The sequence below is a fragment of the Tupaia chinensis genome, unplaced genomic scaffold (genome assembly GCF_000334495.1).
Source record: "Tupaia chinensis unplaced genomic scaffold, TupChi_1.0 Scaffold148587_1, whole genome shotgun sequence".
Taxonomy (NCBI): Eukaryota; Metazoa; Chordata; class Mammalia; order Scandentia; family Tupaiidae; genus Tupaia; species Tupaia belangeri.
In genome coordinates, this window is record NW_006208436.1 from 2,293,232 (window position 1) to 2,313,882 (window position 20,651).

Below are 20,651 nucleotides of genomic sequence, written 5' to 3' on the forward strand. Positions count from 1 at the left end.
GCATGACATTTGAGTACGAACTTGAAATAAAAATGAGGACATGAGTCACGCTCTACAGCTATCTAAGGGAAGACAGTTTCAGGCCAAGGTAGCTGTAAGTGACACGGTCTGAGGTGGAGGCACATTCGATGTGCAATAAACAGAAGGCTGGTGAGAGGGAATGGAACTAATGAGTGAAAGAAGAATAGGATGTAAGGTCACAGGGGGACGGGCCGATCATTTAGGAACCTACAGGTCATGAGAAGGACGTTGAATTTTTCTCTGAGTAATAAAGAACCCATTGAATAGTGAAATCATTTTACTTGGTTTACTCGGAGGAAGATCCTGGCTGGGAGGGCAGGTAGTGAGTGCTGACTGGGAAGGGGCGTAGAAGACTATTAGAGACGGGTAAAATAGAGGCAGAGAGACCAATTATGAAGTTACTGTAGATGATAGATTTTTGGGAAAAATGGCAATGAAAGTGTAAATCGTATTTTTTTCTAGGCCATTGAAAGGAGGAAATCTTACAGTGCTGCTCAGAATAATTGGCCAAACATTTATGGATATTTATGGATAAACAGACATAGTTACATGCATGAGTGCTGAAGAATGTCAAGGAAGGACAAAAATAGATTGAGATGAGTATTATTATTAGCCAAAGCAAATCTTGAGTGTCTAGGGTGTTTCAGGCACTGTACAAGACTTTTACTTGTATTTATTTATTAATTTATTTATAAATGTTAATTTATTTCTTCTGAGAAAGGGGTAGCACCCACAGCGGCATCTTCATGTGCCATCCATTCCCAGCCTCAGCCAGCCAGGATCATGGGCTGTGCCTAGTGTGTACAGGGAGACCCTCGGACACAAACCAGGGACCTTCCCGTTGGCCTCAGAATCATAGAGTACTGGATTACTGCAGCACTAGTGCAGTGCAGCTGACCTGTACGAGCCTTTTACTGACATGAAATCATTTAATCTTGCAATAACACGATAAGGTACCATTAATTTCTACTTTTTATTTATTTATTTATTTTTGCTATAGGGTATATACACTCTCCAGCGAGATAGAGATAGAGAGACAGAAAGCAAGAAATCACCCCCAAGGGGGTGGCCATGGCACAATCCCTTCTCCTTCATTCCCCTCTCTGGATCTTGGGCATGAATGCACATGTGCCTGTAATGAGTTTTAAGCTTCTGGGTCCAGGACTTGAACCGCATTTGACTACGTGGGAATTCAGTGATGTAACCATTCTGCCATCTACTAATCCCAGTATCAACTCTTTACGAAAGAAATAACTGAGGGACAGAAAAGTTAAGTAGCCTCTTAAATCTTATACCATGAAACACAGTTGGGATGGTATTTAAAACTAAAATTTTCTGATGTAACCTAAATGATTTATTTAATGGAGTCAGATATTAAAGAAGAAATTCTTTTTTTTTTTTTAAAGAGAGAGAGATTCTTACTATAGGGCATGAGTGCTCATCAGAGAGAGAGAGACAGAGAAAGAGAAAGTGAATTATTGCCCTCCACCCTGGGGGGGATGGCCATGTCACAATCTCTTCTCTTCCATTCTCCTCTCGAGATTTTGGACAGCGTACACCTATGCCTGGTATGAGTTTCGAGCCTCTGGGTCTGGGACTTGAATCGTAGTCAGCCATTTGGGAGTCTAGTGCCTTAACCGCTACACCACATGCTGGCCCCAAGAAGAAATTCTTGATAACTAAATTTAGTTTAAAGATATACATGTGGAATGACGTGAAGTGGTTAAAAAACATCATATGGGACGTACAGTGACTTTGGCCAAATGAATGGATATGTATGTGTTGGTGGTGAAGAAGACAGTAGAAAGAAGTGAGGCAGATGAAGATGGTTAGAGAGAAGTAAGGCGTTGCAGTCCTTAACAGCTAAGTGGAAGGCCAGCCAAGTAGATGTGGTGGTTAGGGAGACTGGATCCCACATGCCTGACTTTGTGGTTCAAGTCCTGGACCTGGCAGCTTGAAAAACATGCCAGGCACAATTATGTGCATATCCGACATCCTGAGAAGGCAGTGGAGGAAAAGGGATTGCAATGTGGTCATCAACCCTGAGGATGCTTTCTCACCTTGCCCTGCTTCTGACAAACTCAACACCCTATAGCAAATTACAATAAAAAGAAAAGGCTAAGTGGAACGTTTGAAATATAGTATTTCAGAGGCAGAGAGCCATTACTAGTTTTCAAAGATAGTCACAACAGGAAAACATCATTTCATGGGGCTCAAAAGTGGAGTATACTGTAATAGTTCACTACAGCATAATGTCGTGGATAAAAGTGCAGATGCAGAAAGCAGGCATGCAAGTCTCGGGGTAGTTGCTTACCAGCTGTGTGATTTTGGGCAAATAAAGTAAACCACAATTGTTTCCACTGTAAAATAGAATTAACAATAATAATAACTACTGCATAGGATTCTTATGAGGATTAGATGGTTAACTTCTTTGAAGTACTTGGGACAATTCCTATACATGACCAGAGTTTAATAAGTGGTAGGGGCCAGCAGCTGGCATAGCAATTACAGAGGACTCCCACATGGCTGACCACAGTTTGAGTCACAGACCCAGTAACTTGAACATCACACTGGGTGCATATGCATACATACCCAAAATCCCAGGAGGAGAAGGGATTGTAGCATGGGCCATCCCCAAGGAGGATTTCTCACTTTTCCTCTCTATCTCTGTCTGTCTCCCCCTGGCAAGCACACATGCCCTAAGGCTAAAGCCTCTAAATTTATAAATATACACATACACACACACACACACACACAGAGTAGTTGTTCTTCTCACAAGCATGTGTAAAGGACAGACTGCCACAGACATGCACACTTTCAGTCTTAGGAGAGTAGATAGACAAGTTGGTGAATGATTACATAGGGTGGAGGATAGGAAGGAGCAGGTTATGAGGAAGCACACTTCAGAAAGGAAAAACAGTTGCCTGAATGAAGGCATGTGAGTGATGATTGATGGGAGCTGGTTGGTTTGATAAGAAATTAAGGAATTTAAGGAGAAACCATTAAGTTCAGCTTGCCAGGAGTGGTAGGCAGTAATGCCAGACAGTGTCATTATTCAAGTCAAGGACTAGGACATGAAAATAGCAATAGCTAGAACTATATGTCATTTCAAGTCTACCATATTTTATATCCATACTTTCATGTCAGTGGAGCAAAGAAATTGACTTCTGAAGTGGTAGAGCCTTATTTAAAAATCTTTGTGGTATTCTGATCCTTAAGTAACATATGTCCTTGATAGAAATCTTCACTTGAAGCACAAGATTATAGAAAGCGTGTAAGTAATCATCCTTTTTTTTTTTTGAGAGAGAGATTTTTGCTATAGGGTGTGCATGCTTGCCAGACAGACAGAGAGAGACAGAGAGACAGAAAGCAGGAAATCACCCCCCAGGGGGGATGGCCACGCCACAATCCCCTCTCCTTCATTCTCCTCTCGGGATCTTGGGCATGCATGCACACGCGCCCGGCGTGAATTTAAGTCGCCAGGTCCAGGACTCGAACCACAGTCGACTACGTGGGAGTCCAGTGACATAGCCATTATGCTAACTGCTGGCCCCAGTAATCATCCATTTTTATATCTTTTACAGTTTTAGGGAAGATTTAAGGCCATCTACAAGAATATATAAAATAGAACAAAATCACATTAACTAATGTTGAATAAAAGAATAAAGTAAAACAAAGTGAAAACAGTAGAGGCACAAATAAGATGAGAATCCATGTGCTAAAGATTTAAACTAATGCATTTGCCCCAGGTGGAGCAGAGGGTTGGCACAAGCCTTCGAGCAGTGATCCAATGCTATACACAGGCACATCCAATTAGACCATTAGAGAAAATTACCCTGCTAGAAATAGAAAGTCTTAATTGACAATAAAGAAAAAAATAACTTGATTGTGTGACTGAGAAAACAATATATCAATGTAAGGGAAATTTGGAGTAAAGGATAGAAAGAAAATGATGGTTTTGAAATATGAGGGTATTGTTGTTTTTCTTTTACAATGCGAATATTCTTATACTCTGCAGAAAAAAACTAAAAGACTTTTCTTCAAGTTTTGTGTGAGCTGAGAGGCAACATGTATAATTGAGAAAATGCTAGAGATTACAAAAACAGCAACTTCCCCTTTATAAGAAGTATGAAAAGCTCTGGTGTGAACCCTACAAATCTGAATTGTGAAGATGACACTTCTACTCAGTTTGAAGAAAATGGTGGACAAGGAAAAATGTTTGTTAGTAAATATGAAAAAACACAACTAATGTGCTAAAATAGTTTGCTTTAAAATGTAGGAATTCTGAAAACATAGGGGAAAACATGGGCATTGATCTGAAGGCCAAAGTTTAAAATATACTATTACACATTTTAAAATACCATTCCTATCTGAAATGCCCACCTCTATTTACATAGTCACAAATCTTTTTTCTTTTCTTCCCTTTATCACCACGTAGAAGGTGAACAGATATACCTCAGAAACTGCCATACATACTGAATGAAGGAATGCAACTGCAGAAAAATGTTTTCCTAGCCTTTTAAAAGGTACTACTAGGAGGAGAACTTTAATTACAGAATAGGAGAGGTCAGAAAGTTCTTTTATGAATTGCATTTGATAAGATGCCAGAGAAAGTTCCCCTTCATTACTCTAGCCCGAGGGAGTCAATTGTACTATATCAAGATACATATACGTTTATGTTGTGGAAACTTTAAATGAACATGTAGAGACAAGTCTCTATAAATGTTCAATGTCCCCGATGATTCACCTGATGTTCAGTTCTCTACTTGCCCTTTTGTAGAGAGGAGGCAAAAGCCAGGACATTCCTCCTGGAAATCCAAGCTGTTTCGTAAGCTCTCACAGTAATTGAACAGGAGGGGGCCAGGAGCAGTCCGGAGCGGCCAGGCTGATTGGCTGAGCAGGGCAGCGACGGGCTGTGTGCGGGCTACGACACCCCTGCGGTCCCTTCACGGCAGGAAGTCCGTGCTCCAGCATTCGAGCAGCGGCTCTTCGGAGCGCAATAAGCTCAGACGACTGTTGGTATCCGCTGCGTCTTTCCACTGAGGTCGGTGCTGCTTCTGACAAGATCCTACGTGTTGGTGGACGTTCCCAGAGAAAACCCAAAGTAAGGGGGTCGAGAAGCCGGGGCCAAGAAGAAGGGCAGTTCCCTGGAACGGTCGAGCTCTCCAATTTCCTGGGCTTGGTCCCCATTCGAGAAGGGCTACCTGGGAGGTTGGGGGGTGGAGGAGGAGAGTGTAGAAGGTTTTTCCTGGCAAGTCCTTGGGACCAAGTGGGTGAGACCTGGGTTTCCGAGCTCCCCGGGCATCGCCCGGCCCGCAGCTTTTGGCGCAATCCACGCGCAGCGAGCGCTGTGCTGTGTGCGGAGCCCCGAACGCTCAGAGTCCGGGCTTGATCTGGTCTCAGCCCTCAGGTGTGTGGATGGAGGAAGCGTCTTCCGCGGTGAGGGGTGAACCGCGGGGCGGGCGGGCGAAGTCCTGAACGCAGGGTCACCTTCCCGCCGCGCCCGCGCGAGGAGGCTGGAGGCCCCGCACACGCGGAGCTCCGGCGCTGCGGGGAGCGTCAGGGCCAGCCCGGGTCCCGCGGACCGTGCCTTGGGCTGACTGGGCTGTACTTTCTCTTTAGGTCGCGATGGAACTTGAAGGGGACCGCAATGGAAAAGCAGGGGAGACCTTCTTGAAGCCGGACACAGCAAGGTAGTCGCTTGTTTTCCTTTCTTAGTTTACATGGCTTGGGAAATGTGCGCAATTTCTTTCCAGGCTCCAGCTCCAAAATAAATGAAGGGTTGCTGTTACTATTATTAGTTTAATCCTGAGAAACGCCGGCCGGTCTTGGGAAAGAGGTCCTCTGCTGAAAGCAGAAGTTCATTGGCTGAGTTGAGCACAACATTCACATCCTCCCGTGGTCTCTGAGAGGAGCTCTCTCAGCTTTGGGGTCCCAGAGAGGCCAAAGCTCACATCCTTTCCTGTTTTATAACCCTCTGCTTCACACGCGATGTTGGCCGCCCACGTGCAGGACCCATAACCTGCTCCTGCTCGGGGTTTGCTCTGTGGTCCAGTCTCTTGCTGGAGAACAGCTACATAAGCATTGAGTGTGTGTGCATGACAAATGAAACAGAAGGCCAAAACTACATCTAGGTTGCTTTGTTTTATTTTAACTGTCAACGAGTATCTGTATGTCAAAGTTGTAATTTAGCCACATAGGGAAAATAATTATTTTAAGAAAATTTTGATTATAGGCTCTGCCTGTACAGGAAACTTTAAACTTTGTAGATTTATAGTTAGTGATAACTTGTAAATTGTAAACACTATTAGAAACCAAGCTTCTCAGTGTAAGAGAAAAACATACAAATGTTAAAATCAAGTAAGGATTTAAAAATAATTTAAGGTTCGAATTAGAAACGTCAGTAGGAACTGATTTTTTTTTAAATCGTACATTTTCAGTCCACCGAATTGGACAGTAGTAATGAGCACTCTCAGTGCCAGATCTTCATGTCTAAATATTACTCTGAGTAGACTAAGCACCCCATAGAAAAGTAGTTCATTTCGGCCAGGTCTGGGGCAGAGAAAATGCAGAGCGACTATGGGCTATCTGTTGGTACCGGAAAACAAGCAAGTGGAGTTTAGTGCAGTGCAGTATTGAAAGGACATGAGAGCTGGTTTGATCTGGCCAAGTCTGAAACAATTTGAGCTTTAATAAGTTCATAACTGTCGTCGATTTTGAGATACTGAATACAATATAGCCAATGAATCCTAATATTCTGAGAGCAGGAGGAAAACCGAAATGGGTGTGAAAGGTAGAGAAAATAAAGGAATGTTCTTTATAGAAAAATTCTAGCTATCATTTTGGAAACTGCATTATGATAATAGATTTAGACAAATGTCAATAGATCCTAAACCATTCAGAGAAAAGTTACATCTAAAAATTATCTTCAAAGTTCATATTGATTGGAAGAAGGAAAATGCAGTTTTCCAGGGAGATATTTTGTGGTTAGCACCTTAATCAAGCAATCAGACCTGGCATCACTCTAGGTTGGATAGGTCATCTTAAGTAAGCCTTTGTGTGATTAAATTTGAGTATACACTACCTAGGAGTTTATTCACAAAACATTTAGTCCAGATCCAATCAAACTTCTACACTAGTGTAGCCTGATAGAAATATGAAAGGTTACATTTATAATTTAATAATTCCAAGTAACAACATTAAAAAAACATAATAATTTTGAAGAGATATTTTATAGAACTCATAATTTCTAAATTCCTAAAAAAAAAAAAGTCAACGTCAAAAATGAAAAGGGGAAGACATCTAGATTAAGAGAGACTAAAGAGACTTAACTACCGACTATTACATGTGAACATTGATTAGATAAGAGTTCATAAAAGGAAACAAAATCTATAGGAAATGTTCTTGGGAAATTTGAATGCAGATTGGATATTAGGTGGTATCATAATTACTGTTAATTTTCTTAGATGTGATCATGGCAGAAGAATGTGTGATTGCCATGATACTTGCAACTAACTTTTAAATGGTTCATTATACAAGAAAATAAGGTCAAAATGTTAACAATGATTGAATCTAGGTCAATTATATGCTTAGTTATATGGTTCTTTCAATTTTTCTGTTTAGTTAAAAATTTTAAAGTAAAACTTTTTCATACATACAAAGAAAAAGACTCCAGAATAGAGGGTAGACATTTCACTTTTCTGGTTTTAATTTTTTTTAAATTGGCAGCTTAAAGAACTATGTACTTTCACTGCTTGAACTAACCCGAATATAGCTGTGCTCTATAGATGCATCTCCCTTATGCCAGCCAATTAGAATGCACTGATGTGTGTCCTCAGACATAACTAAAGGATTATGAACAGATTGTTACATTGCTTTCCTGGGAAAACTTTTCCCTGAAGGCTGAAATACCAAGCAGTTGCAGATTGGAGAAGTGTCTTTACTCCAGTGCTTTAGAACATTATAACCTGGGCATAGCATTCTCATTTTATTGTTTTTGGAAAACCCACCAAAAATTATTTTGGGAGACAATATGGACCTGAAAGTTAGAAGACCTGAATTCTAGTTTGCTATGTCATTTTTAACAATTTGCTTCATCTCTCTGGACCTCCATTGACTGACTTGTTTTTTTTTTTTTTTGGAGAGCTTTTCGCTATAGGGCGTGTGCACTCACCAGACAGACAGAGAGAGACATAGAGACAGAAAGCGAGAAATCACCCCCCAGGGGGGATGGTCACGCCGCAATCCCTTCTCCTCCATTCTCCTCTCGGGATCTTGGGCATGCACGCATATGCGCCCGGCGTGAGTTTTAAGCCACCGGGTCCGGTACGCGAACCACGGTCGACTATGTGGGAGTCCAGCGACATAGTCATTACGCTAACTGCTGGTTCCCATCCATTGACTGACTTGTAAAGAAGGGCATTAGATCGGGAATTGAACATACATTTTCTCTTTAATCTACTCTTCTATTAACCAACTAACTGGACTTCTTCCTTCCTATCCGAATTTCCATGTAATGATCAGTGCACAAAATCAGGGATTAGAGAAAGATGCCTTTAGTTCTCTATGACAAAAGATATGTATTTATAATCAATTAGGTATATTCAAATAAGAAGAATTAAGGATATGTAGAGAGAAATGGTCAAGAAAATTGATGGCGTACACATCTTCCTTTTATTATTGGTTCTGCGATGGCCTACTGACTTTTTCTCCCCCAAGCTGTATATTATTTCTTAGTTTAGTTCTTATTAAATTGCACTCATTAAACTGTACTTATTAAACTGTACTCATCACTATAGACTTAGTCTGTTCTTAACAAAATTATGTATTTTAACATGGGATTATAAAGAAGCATAGAGCTTTGCTAATAGATAACACTGGGGTAATATCTATATTTGTAAAGATTCTTCATTATAATGATGCTTGATGGGCCACTTTCCTTTGTAGGCATTGTGTTTCGTGCTGATAGGGGTAAATGAGTAATCTAGAAGGGGTAAGAGTTCATGTGAAAGTTCATTTCCGTGCGATGTCATACATATCTCAGAAGACGGAGGTTGCGCCTCACAGTTTAGTGGTCAGGGAGCAGACTTTGCAGTTTAAATCTTGGCCTTGGTCCAGCTGTGGGACCTTGGATGAGTTGGTTAATTCTTACTGCTCTTCTGCAATTTTCTCATCTATAAAAAGAGGACAGAAATGTGCCTTTTTCATAGAGTTGTTCAGAAATCGTAAGGGGAAGTGCTTACTTTGCCAGCACCTAGAACACTGTAAGTTCTCCCGTTTTAGAGACTGACAATAAAGAAATAAATAAAAAAGCTTTGAGCTAAAAGTGAACTATTTGTGGTGTTTTTCTCCTCTCATCCTGGTTCCAGGGATACTGAAACCATTTCTTTACTGGAAATAGGGTGGGACCAAACATGAAGAATTATGTTTGTGTATTTTGTGTTTTTGTGTCCTTGTCTAACATTATTCCAAAGCCAAATACGGACAAACTCGATTTTTTTTTCTTCAGAAGTCTCTTTACCTCTTTTGACCTCACCTAGTATAAAGAACAAAGACAAAGATGAATTTACTTTTTGAACTTAAAATTCTATGCAAAAATAACGGAATTTTTTTCTAAAATAGTCTTTATTTTATGCATACGAGGTCAGTTATGGTTGGTTTGCTTTCATGTCTAGGGTGACAGTTACATATTATGGATAATAGAGGTTACACAGTTAGATTCATTTGAATCTAGGGTGAGAATGAGAGTTGGCTTTATGTCCAAGGCCAACTTTTGATAGTTTACAGGACATCTTTTTTTTAAACCATAGCTTTTCTTAATTGTATTTGTTTCCATAATGGTCCATGTAGGGCTCCAGACATGCTTTCCGAATTAGATTTGCCCATAGAGAGTGATTTAATTATGTGTCTTCTCTGGCTGATTATGCCTGGCATCTGATTGTTACTAATGTCCACTAGGAAAGGGAATGATTAAGAATAATATCTAGGTAGTAGACAGATAGAATATCTACTATTAGTATTAGTCAGATGATAATTAAGGGAATTAACTCCAGAGAACGTGAATATTTTTCTAAAGATAAAAATAGGAAACACCCTTTTTTGTCTATTTTCTAAATGCAGAAATGTGTGTGTGTGTGTGTGCATATTTATCATAAAATTTGGAAATAACAAAGACCCAAGAAAACATTTTTATAGAAATTCCATTACTCAGTGATAACCGTATAGATAGATTTCTAAGATACATCTAACCACTTATATTTAAACTTCATAAGTGATATCATGTTATTGTTAATGTGCTTTTTATTGAATGTTAGTGACATGCTTCTTTAATATTGATATCATATAATGATATTCATCGTTAAATATAAGCTCCATATTAATTTAGTAATTTTAAACATTTGTATAATTTTTACAAGTCTTATGTAATTTTGTTGCTATGTTTTTCAGTAAAAAAGATAAGAAGAAGGAAAAGAAACCAACTGTCAGTGTATTTGCAATGGTGAGTTTTGAATTTATTTACATTTCAGAATACTTAGGAAATCTGACATATCCTTATACAGAAAAGAGAGATTTCAGGACCAGCAGTTAGCGTAATGGCTGTGTTGCTGAACTCCCATGTAGCCGACTGTGATTCGAGTCCCGGACCTGGTGGCTTAAAAGTCATGCCGGGTGTGTGTGCGTGCGTGCCCAAGATCTCGAGAGGAGAATGGAGGAGAAGGGAATGTGGCGTGGCCATCGCCCCTGGGGGGTGATTTCTTGCTTTCTGTTTCTCTCTGTGTTTCTGGTGAGCGCACACGCCCTATAGCAAAAAACAAACCATATACTGAACATTTTTTTAAGTAGGAGCAGGAATAGATCTTAGTAAAATGAGTCTTAGTAAATTTGATATAAAAATAGTTGTAGGTAGGGAAAAAACAGTCACACAACTTGAAAAAAAGATCAATTACTTTATTTAAATATGACCAGAAAGGCAGAGAGAGAGACTTAGGGAAAGTGAGAAAGTAAGATAGAAGATTCAGGACGCAAACCACAGTTGGCCATGTAGGAGTCCAGTGCCTTAACCACCACACCACTTACCAGCCTGGTCACATGACTTTTATACTGAGGACTCTGGTTGTTTTATGTGATCTTCATCTTGTGCTGCAATTGCTCTTGCTACATAGCTCCTCTTGTCTCTATTCTCTTCGTTACTTGGGGGATTTTGAATTTGAATGTGAGTTAATAACATGCACATAGCACTGTCAACCAGGCACTGTTTTAAGTAACTTCCATACAGACTTAATTCTTAACGACTTTTTTGAGGTAGATGCTGTGATATTCCAGATGAAGAAACTGAGCCAGAGGATACTAGGTATATACTATTGTATATTCAAAAAAGTTATGGTGAATTTTTGCAAAGAAAAAAATGTCATAACTTTTCCAGCAACCCAATATATAGATGACTTTTCTTCTTGTATTTTTCCTAAATAGTTGATATAGAACCTAACTTGTATATAAAACCTATAAACTCAAGGATGTAATCCCCAAGTTGAATGTAAAGTACTGATGTTAATAAGTTTCCAGTAAGACAAACTCACATCTCTGTTGGATTTTCCAATGTTTAGTGCTTTCTCTGTACTTCTGCATTTGCTAAGCACCCCACATGGATTATGTGCCTTAATCCTGACAAGAACCCAGTGATGTAGGAATCTGTGTTATCCTTATGTTTCAGATGAATAAATAGACTCAGAAAAGTTAATTAATGCATTCAGAAATTACAGAGTCACGTAGCTAGTGGGGCGGGAGGGGGAGATGTAGTTGTTTTTTACTGCCCAAACTAGGCGCTTATGATCGGTCATGTTGTTATCTACCTGGGATTGAAGTGCTCTTTGTTGATGCTGTTATCTTCTGACCTTCTGACCAGCTGGTGATTGAAGACTTTGCCACCTGGTTCAGTCATCTATCTCCCTTCCCACTCCTGGCTCTCCTACCAACTTCAGTGACTTTTATGATTATTTGGATAACCACACCTTAACCTTCAGAGCTGCAATAATTTTATAAAAATATCTGGATCTAGGTCTGTTCCCTTCTTTCTTGTTGTAACAGAGGAAGGATCTGGTTCTTAAAACTAATCACCCACTTGTATTATGGCTCCCATTCCTCTGCCTCCTCAAGGACCTGATGTTATTATTGTCATTTATTCTCTTTACTACCTTCAGCCTCTCCCTCTCTGCGGAGTCTGTTTCATTGGCATCAGCAAATCAAGTCTCTTATTTTGTTTTTGTTTTTGGAGAGGTTTTTGCTATAGGGCATTTGCACTCGCCAGAAATACAGGGCGAGACAGACAGAAAATGAGAAATCACCCCTAGTACCTCTCTGTAATTAGGGGGGGGATGGCCATGCTGTAATCCCTTCTCCTCCATTCTCCTCTCAGGATCTTGGGCACACACGCACATGTGTCCAGCTTGAGTCTAAGCCACCAGGTCTGGGACTTGAACCACGGTCAACTACATGGGAGTCCAGTGACATAGCCATTACGCCAACTGCTGGTCCCTCGAGTCTCTTATTTTACTAATGCCTTTCTTTGAGTTATCCTCCTCTAATTCCCTTCACACATAAGAGCTGCCTTTGGGGCCAGCAGGTAGTATGGTGGTTAAGGTGCTGGATTCACACATTGCCAACTGCAGTTTGAGTCCTGGACCTGGGTGGCTTGCTTCCTCACTTTGTCTCTCTCTCTCTCTTGTGAATGCACATGCCCTATAGCAAATTAAAATAATAATAATGAGTAAATAAAATTGAATAAATAAATCTTATTTTAGAAAAAAAAGAGTTCCCTTTGTTTTCTGTTTTGGTTTCACCTTCTAATTCGTTCTCAGTCTGTATTAATTTGACTTCTGTCCTTCCCACTCTCTCCATTCGGTGCGTATTTTAAAATTCTATCTTATTTTGACCGCTCAACAGCACTTGACACTGTCCATTATATTCTTTCTTTCGTTTGCTTCTGTGCTGTCCCAGTCTGCTGATATTTTTCTCAGCTCTTTGACTTTTTCTTCTATAACCTTTACCTGTGAAGTTATAGTGCCTCAAGCCCTGTTCCCAAAAGTTTGTTTGTCGGTATTGACATGCCTCCAGTTCCACACAGCCATTTCCAGTTTTCTTCTTGAGACTCATGCAAAACTCCTTTCTCCTTTGAGTTTCACTCTATGTCATTATACTATCTTCTGTCTACCTTCAGTAGTACCCCCTACCCATTTCTTTCTTTCTCTCTTTTTTTTTTGTTTGTTTTTGTTTTGAATCTTCTAAACTGTATTTGGAATCTTCTAAACTGTATTTGGAATTAATCAGAAATTTGGAACAGACAAAAATCTTTTTAGAGATAAGGCCCTATGCACAGAGTCTGTCTCACCGTGAAAGTTTTACGTAAACCATACCAAACAGAATCAAACTAATGAATGATCTTTGGCACTAATGGGTGATAATTCCTTAGCTGTTCATGCTATATCCAAATTGCACACCACATTAGATTGCTGATTAACAGTTACATTTTACATTGACATTGTCACTTCGCTAATATGCTTTCAAGATTGAAGACCCATTTCTTTTCAAAAAATATTTATTAATTTTATTTTTTATTATTATTATTTTTTTAATTTGATCAGAGAGGCAGAAAGAGAGAGAGAAAGGGAAAGTGAGAAAGCAAGCCACCAGGTCGAGGACTTGAACCAAATTTCCCTCACCAGTGAAGACACTGGTCAGATCATGGTTGCCATCTAGCCTGTGAGTGTTTGTTTTTGTTTTTGTTTTTTTTGGAGAGGTTTTTGCTATAGGGCACATGTGCTCACCAGAAAGAGAGAGATAGTGACAGAAAGCAAGAAATCATCTCCCAGGGGGTATGGCCACGCCACAATCCCTTCTCCTCCATTCTCCTCTCGGGATCTTGGGCACACATGACCACGTGCCTGGTGTGAATTTAAGCCACTGGGTCCGGGATTTGAACTATGGTCGAATATATGGGAGTCCAGTTATACAGCCATTACGTCAACTGCTGGTCCCGTGCTGAGTGTTTTTTAAACCACTCTCCTGCTAACTTCTACTTCTTTGCTCAACTTTGACTTTTAGCACTCATCAGCCTTCTTTTTATGTGGTTTTGGTTCACCTGCTATCCCTTTCCTGTCAACATCAAACATTTTTCATTTCCTGTTCTTGAAACAGGGCTCCCAATATAATTAGTTTATAATTCTGTCTTATATTTTGCCTGAAATGTTTTAACTTTCCTTTTGTCTTCTGGTTACTTGACTATAAAGCCTGAAAAGTTTTATTACTTCCAAAACCATTAACAGTATTTCTTTATGCACTATATTTTTACATATAAGAGTAATCAAAGTTTCTTGTATTTATCTTCTTAGCAACTATGCATATGAATAATTTCATTATTTTATAAATGTAGAAACTGAGGCCAAAGGTTACTAAGACATTTTTGCCCTCCCAGTCTCCCTTCTAATAATCTACAGAGCCAGGACATTTGACGGAGGCTTACTTTCTTTCTAAGGTTTTTACCATAGGGTACATATGCTTACCAGAGGGAGACAGAGAGATACAGTGAGAGGGAAAGTGAGAAATTACCGTTCAGGGAGGATGGCCACACCACAGTCCCTTCTCTGTCATTCTCGTCCTGGGATTTTGGGCATGCACACACACATGCCCAGTGTGATTTTCAAGCCATCAGGTCAGGACTCAGACTGCAGTCAGCCATGTGGTAGCCCAGTGCCTTAACCACTATGCCACTTGCTGACCCCTGGAATGAGGCCTTTATCCTATTCAACATTATGTTATCAATTTCTGTAAATCTTATTTTCACCCCTTTCTTTCAATAAATCAGTACTGCTTCATGTCACAAGGAGTATGAGATTCTGAACTCTTCTCAACTTTCTGTATTCCTGGAAACTCATCTGTACCTGTGCTCGCTCTTGTCTCATTTCTTCTAGTCCGAGATGAAGAAACATACTTTTGTCTGAGAAATAGCCTATCTTAACTGAGTATTATTATGAAAAATTTCAAACATATAAAAAGGAAGAATAGTAAAATTCACACTATATGAACGTCATCTAATCAGTTGTTAACACTGTCACATGTTTTACCTGTAATTATAGATTTCATGATATTTCATACATAACTAACCTGAGTAACCCTCAAAACGTTTCCTACAAAACATCTTCCTTTAAAAACCTAATACAACAATCATGTTTAACAAAATAAATGATCATTCCTTAATATTATGCCCAGTTCATATTCACATTTTTTCCAGTTATCTCTAAAAAATTCATGATAATTGATTTGTTCAAATCAAGATCCAAAAAATAATGGCATTAGGATATTATGTCTCCTACATTTATAATAGTTTTCTCCTCTTTTAAAATGACATTGTCATATTAAAAAGATTATCGGTGTCCAGTATAATGTTCCACCTTCTAGACGGATTTGATTGCTTCCTTTTGTCATTTAATTTGTTCTTCCCTGCTTTGTATTTCTTGTATGCTGAAAGTTAGTTCTAAAGGTTTGTTACATTCAGGCTGAGCTTTTTTGGTAAGAAAACTGTATAGGGAATGCTGTATATGTCATGCCTTATCACATCTAGAAAACTCACATGTCAGGGTATTCCAGTTTTGTTTTTATTTTATGACAGAATCCTGGAGCTTCATGGGAATACCTTGTTTCACCTACTGTTTATAGTATCCTCTGATAATCCCTTGCCTCACGTTCTTGTTGCCTTCATTTTCCAGAGCATTGTTTCATCTCGGTTTATTTCCTGTATTTTCACCAATTGTATCATGGACTGATTTACCTATAAACACAGGACTTCATTAAATAGTTTTTCCTTGACATTGCAGCCCTGTCTTTTCTTCCTTTTGTCCCAAGATCATCAAAAGGCTAGTCAACATGCTATCTCTATTGTTTCATCTCCAAATTATTCTTAATCCTGTGCACTGTGTATTTCATCCTGAATGGTGATTTCTATCAATTCCTGTGACTTTTGCTTTTATATACTAAAGCCAGCAAACTGTGCCTCAGACTAAATTCTCTTCAGGTACTTCCTGGAAAGCACTTCCAAGATGAGCCTTCAGATAGGACTGAACGAGACCCCTCTGTTCTCCTTTCTTTCTTCTTCTGGTTTGCCCCAGCTCAGTGAAGAGTAAGTACCTTTTGGTCAGTCAGCTTTTGCTTACTGCTTTCACAGGTCACACTACAGACTGTAGGAACTACAATGTTCTTTACCATATTGTGATCTTTCCTACCTTTCCTTATTGTTCTTGTTGGAATGCCTTCCTTCTTGCTTCTAAATCCTTGCTCAACTTTCAAAATCTGAGAGTAAACATCACCTCCTCTATGAAGCTTTTCTACCAAGGAGGGAATGACCATTTGCTAATTTGGTAGTGATTCTGTGGTCTGTGTCATCAACACATACAGAGTATATAATACATACACTTGTTTCTTGCTTTGCTTTCCTCCTTCTCTTTAAACTTTCTGATTACATTTTGGTGTTTAGCGCTGGCTTTTATCTGCCAGCGAGTAAGCATTCAATAAATGTTTACATTCATGGCCTACTTGTTTTTATTATGACCAGTAATTAGTTCTGGAGGGAACATGTCCTTTGTTGGTAGTGAAGAGCGAAATCTTTGCACTTGATACTTTTTCCACTTTAATAAAGACTCTAAGAGAAGATAGTTTCTGCCCATCTCTTCCCCTTCATTGGTGTGTGTATGTGTATTATTAATTTTGCCAGAGGGCATGTACACTCACTGGAGAGAGAGAGGTTTTAATTCGTAAACAGGAAGATGTTTCCAGGTTATGGGAAGTTATGTCATCAATGAAAACTAAAGCTCACTTGATTACATTTTTATAAGCTAATTTTAATACAAGTACCTAATATTTATTAGGTGTTTTTATTACACCAGATTTTAACTTTCATTTCATAACTTTTCTGCTTTTTCTCTCTAGCTTCCTAAACTGCCAAGAGCCATCCTACTCTTGTCAGTCCTCCACTTGTCAGTTCCACTTACTAGTGCTGTAAGTTCCCTGTTAACTAACTTTAGAATCAATTTCTGCCTTCTTATGAAGTATCTTTAAGTTCTAAAGTCTTGCTTTCTGCTGCTGTGTCTTTTATGTTGTCTCATCTCTCATCTTTTTATGGTTTATATTTCCTGCCTAGCCCCATTTCCTCTCTGAATTTCAAACCTACTGTCCACAGCTACCTTCATGGTGCCATCATGGCAACCACCTACCTTGGGAATATTAACAGATTCTCACAGTTGGCTTCATCCTGTTTCTAGTTTTGTTTTCTCTCATTTGGTATTCTTTCCAGCTTACTTTGTTTCTTGAGTGATACAGGAGAACTGTTCATGGCTTCCCAGGTGGGCCCTGAGCCCATTTCTCTAAACGTTCCTCTTCCCGCCACTTTTAGGATCCAGAGAAGCCTTTCTTTCTTTCTTTTTTTTAAAAATTTTTTTAGAGTTTTTTGCTATCGGGCACATGCGCTCTCCAGAAAGACAGAGACAGAGAGATAGATAGCGAGAAATCACCCTCCAGGGGAGATGGCCATGCTGCAATCCCTTCTCCTCCATTCTCCTTTCGGGATCTTGGACACTTCGCACACATGCCAGCATGAGTTTAAGCCACTGGGCCTGGGACTCGAACCGCGGTCAGCTACATGGGAGTTCAGTGACGTAGCAATTACACTAACTGCTGATCCTTTCTTTCCTTCCTGTGACTTGCCTACCTACCAGTGAAGAGATTATGCAGATTGGCACTGGCCATTCGCCATGCCATATTGTATCTTCTTAGAAAAAAATGTTTCTTGGGAAGCATGAACCTAACTCATTTCTTTCCCAACGCTTCTTGACCTTTTCACTCAGATCAAGTGGAACTCATTCCTTTCGTCTTCCTTCACATTATTAAGACCTACTTATATTAAAGTAATCCTGTATTTATGCTAATTTCATTGTGAAGCGGATTGTCAACCCAAGCCACTTTCTTAAAGCAATGAAATGTGTCCTCAGTGGTATCCTCAGAGGGTCCTGTGGCATTCAAGTTTTTCCTCAGATGATGAGAAGTCATTTCCATGAAAGACTTTAGTTTCCCAGAATGTCCCATCCTTCTCATCAGACCTCATCTAAGAAAAGAGGTTCTGAAGAATTAGGCCAGAACTCATTCGAAGAATCAAAGCCGTTTCTAATTAGGCTGTTGAAATCGTTTAACAAAAGTGGAGAGTAACTTACACTAGATAGCTGAAGAAGTCTGAAAAATGTCTGGATATGGGATATATTTTGAATGTAAAGCAAACTATCCATGAAACTGTGCTAGTTGTTCCTGTGCTCTCTGTTTTTCTCTTTTGTAGTTTCGCTATTCAAATTGGCTCGATAGGCTGTATATGGTGGTAGGAACTTTGGCTGCCATGGCCCATGGAGCTGCCCTCCCTCTCATGATGTTGGTCTTTGGAGAAATGACGGATAGCTTCGCAAATCCGGGGAAGTACAGTAAGTATTCTGTATACTGATTTTACTGGGAGCTTGCAGAGAAACCAGTCATTTAGTGTGATGTTTGTGAAGTCCTTACTAAATATATAACATGTGTTTAGTGCCATAGAAGGTGGAGGGTCTGAACAATAGTTCATATTTGTTTTGAGTTTTGGAAGATGTTAGAAATATCAGAATACACAATGGAAATGTTGCAGAGATATGTAGAAAAAGAGAGAACTCTACAATAAAGTGAGATATAGCCTAGAAAGCTTCCAGAAGAAATAAAGAAAACTAAGCAGAACCTCCAATGATAAGTAGGAATCAGTTACGGGATTCCCTGACAGATTGAATATAGGTATAAAAATTGAGGATCATGGTAAAGTTTTTAGCCTGAAAAACTAGAAAGATACAGTTACTTTCAATGGAGCTGAGAAAGGTGGAGGGAGAGTAAAGTTGGGCAGTAAATTCCAGAAATTTAGTTTTGGACTTGTCATGGGTTTAGCTTTCTGGTAGCAGAAATAGGAATGGAAAAATGGAGCCAAGGAAAGTTGTGTAAGAGTGTATGTGTGTGTGTGTGTGTGTGTATTTTACAGTTGGAGAAATAATAGTTGTTTGTGTTTTAATGTGTTACCCGTCTCTAAAACCCTACTTTCACTGCATTTTAATTTGGAGGTTTGAGGAATTTCTTAATATTTTGATTTCCTTTTTTAAAAGATTATTGATTTCTTCCATGAGTGTATAACAAAGAGAAAGCACCTGCAACGGGTCTTGATACTGACTCCATCCCCAGCTCTGTTTCCTGGAGAAACCTGAGCCTGGTGCTCTCAGGGAGGTCTCCCAGTGCAAGCTGGGAACCTTCCCATGTGGGTTCGTCTTGCACAATGCTACAGTTTACTTCTGTGCCACTTTCTGGTCCCCTGATTTCTTCACCTGTGAAAAACTTGAGTAACTATAGAACCTACGTCATAGGACAGATATGACAATGAAATGGATTCATTGATTTCAGACTCACGGAACAGAGCCTCGTCAAAAAACAATGTTAAAGGCATGTTGGTTACGATTATCAACAGGAAACTAAGGGGTCCGTGTTCCTCACACGTGAACCTGTGTAACTTGCATGATGCTGTGGTTACATTTTTATGATACTACAATACCACTTTAATTTTCATTTGCTGAAAACTTTGGACATAACCAGAGTTACCCATGAATAATCATCCCTTTAAGTAGAATTTACTTAGCGAATAGGTCAACAGTCATGCCTTTCTGGGAAGGTAGACATTTTCACATATTGCCCATTGACCTAATTTGGCCTACTCCCTCTTTTTATATAGCCTGTGACCTAAGATTCGTTTTTACAGTTTTAAATCATTTTAAGAAATGAAAGTATAAATAATATTTTGCAACACATAAAAATTATATGAAATTTAAAAAAATTATATGAAATGTAAATTTCATATCTATAAACAAAATATTGATGAAACACGGCTGATCTACTTTTTTGCATATCAGCTGTGGCTGTTTGCATGCCTCAGAGCACAGTGCAGTAGTTATACTATAGACCATATGGTCTGCATAGCTCTGAATATTTACCCTCTGGTGTTTATAGAAAACAGTCACTGATCTCTGGGTTACGGTATTGAGTGAAGGGTTATGAGATTCAATCCATCAGTGAATTTGTATCAAAGCATTCTGTGTGCCAGCCCTAGTACGTGCCCTGTTCATGCCCACCTCTCAAGAGCTTAAGTGAAAGGACTGGACAGGTGAACCAACAAATGCAATTGGATACGATTAGTGCTGTGATACAGAAATATACAAAAGGCTTTGGGAAAGGACAGAAAGGTACCTGACTCTGTATATAAGAATCAAGGGAGGTTTCCAATAGGAGGTGATAATTAAGTTTGGTCAGCATCTCTCTCCTCCATAAAATGCACGTGTTTTCTGTAAGAAGCGAAATCATTTTTGTAATTGCCAGAGGGTGCATGTGTCCACCAGAGGTAGAAAAACAGAGAGGAAGAGAAGCATCCCCCAAGGGATGTGGTCTCAACACACTCATTTCTCCATTTTTCTATCCTTTTAGGATTTGGGGCACATAGACCTGGTGTGTTTTTCTCTGGGGCTGGGATTTGAACCACAGTTGGC

At 39.4% G+C, this 20,651-nt stretch overlaps 1 protein-coding gene across 1 annotated transcript in view; it reads left to right on the forward strand.

The window, feature by feature from the left end:
- Positions 1 to 4,930: 4,930 nt before the first annotated feature.
- The window catches only part of LOC102483808 (multidrug resistance protein 1), a gene marked incomplete in the record, with an annotated part of 79,478 nt that continues 63,757 nt past the window's right edge, over positions 4,931 to 20,651 (forward strand). Inside the window, 4 exon segments of the mRNA XM_006170484.3 lie at positions 4,931 to 5,125; positions 5,644 to 5,714; positions 10,468 to 10,519; positions 18,392 to 18,530. Coding sequence (XP_006170546.3) covers positions 5,650 to 5,714; positions 10,468 to 10,519; positions 18,392 to 18,530 — 256 coding nt within the window.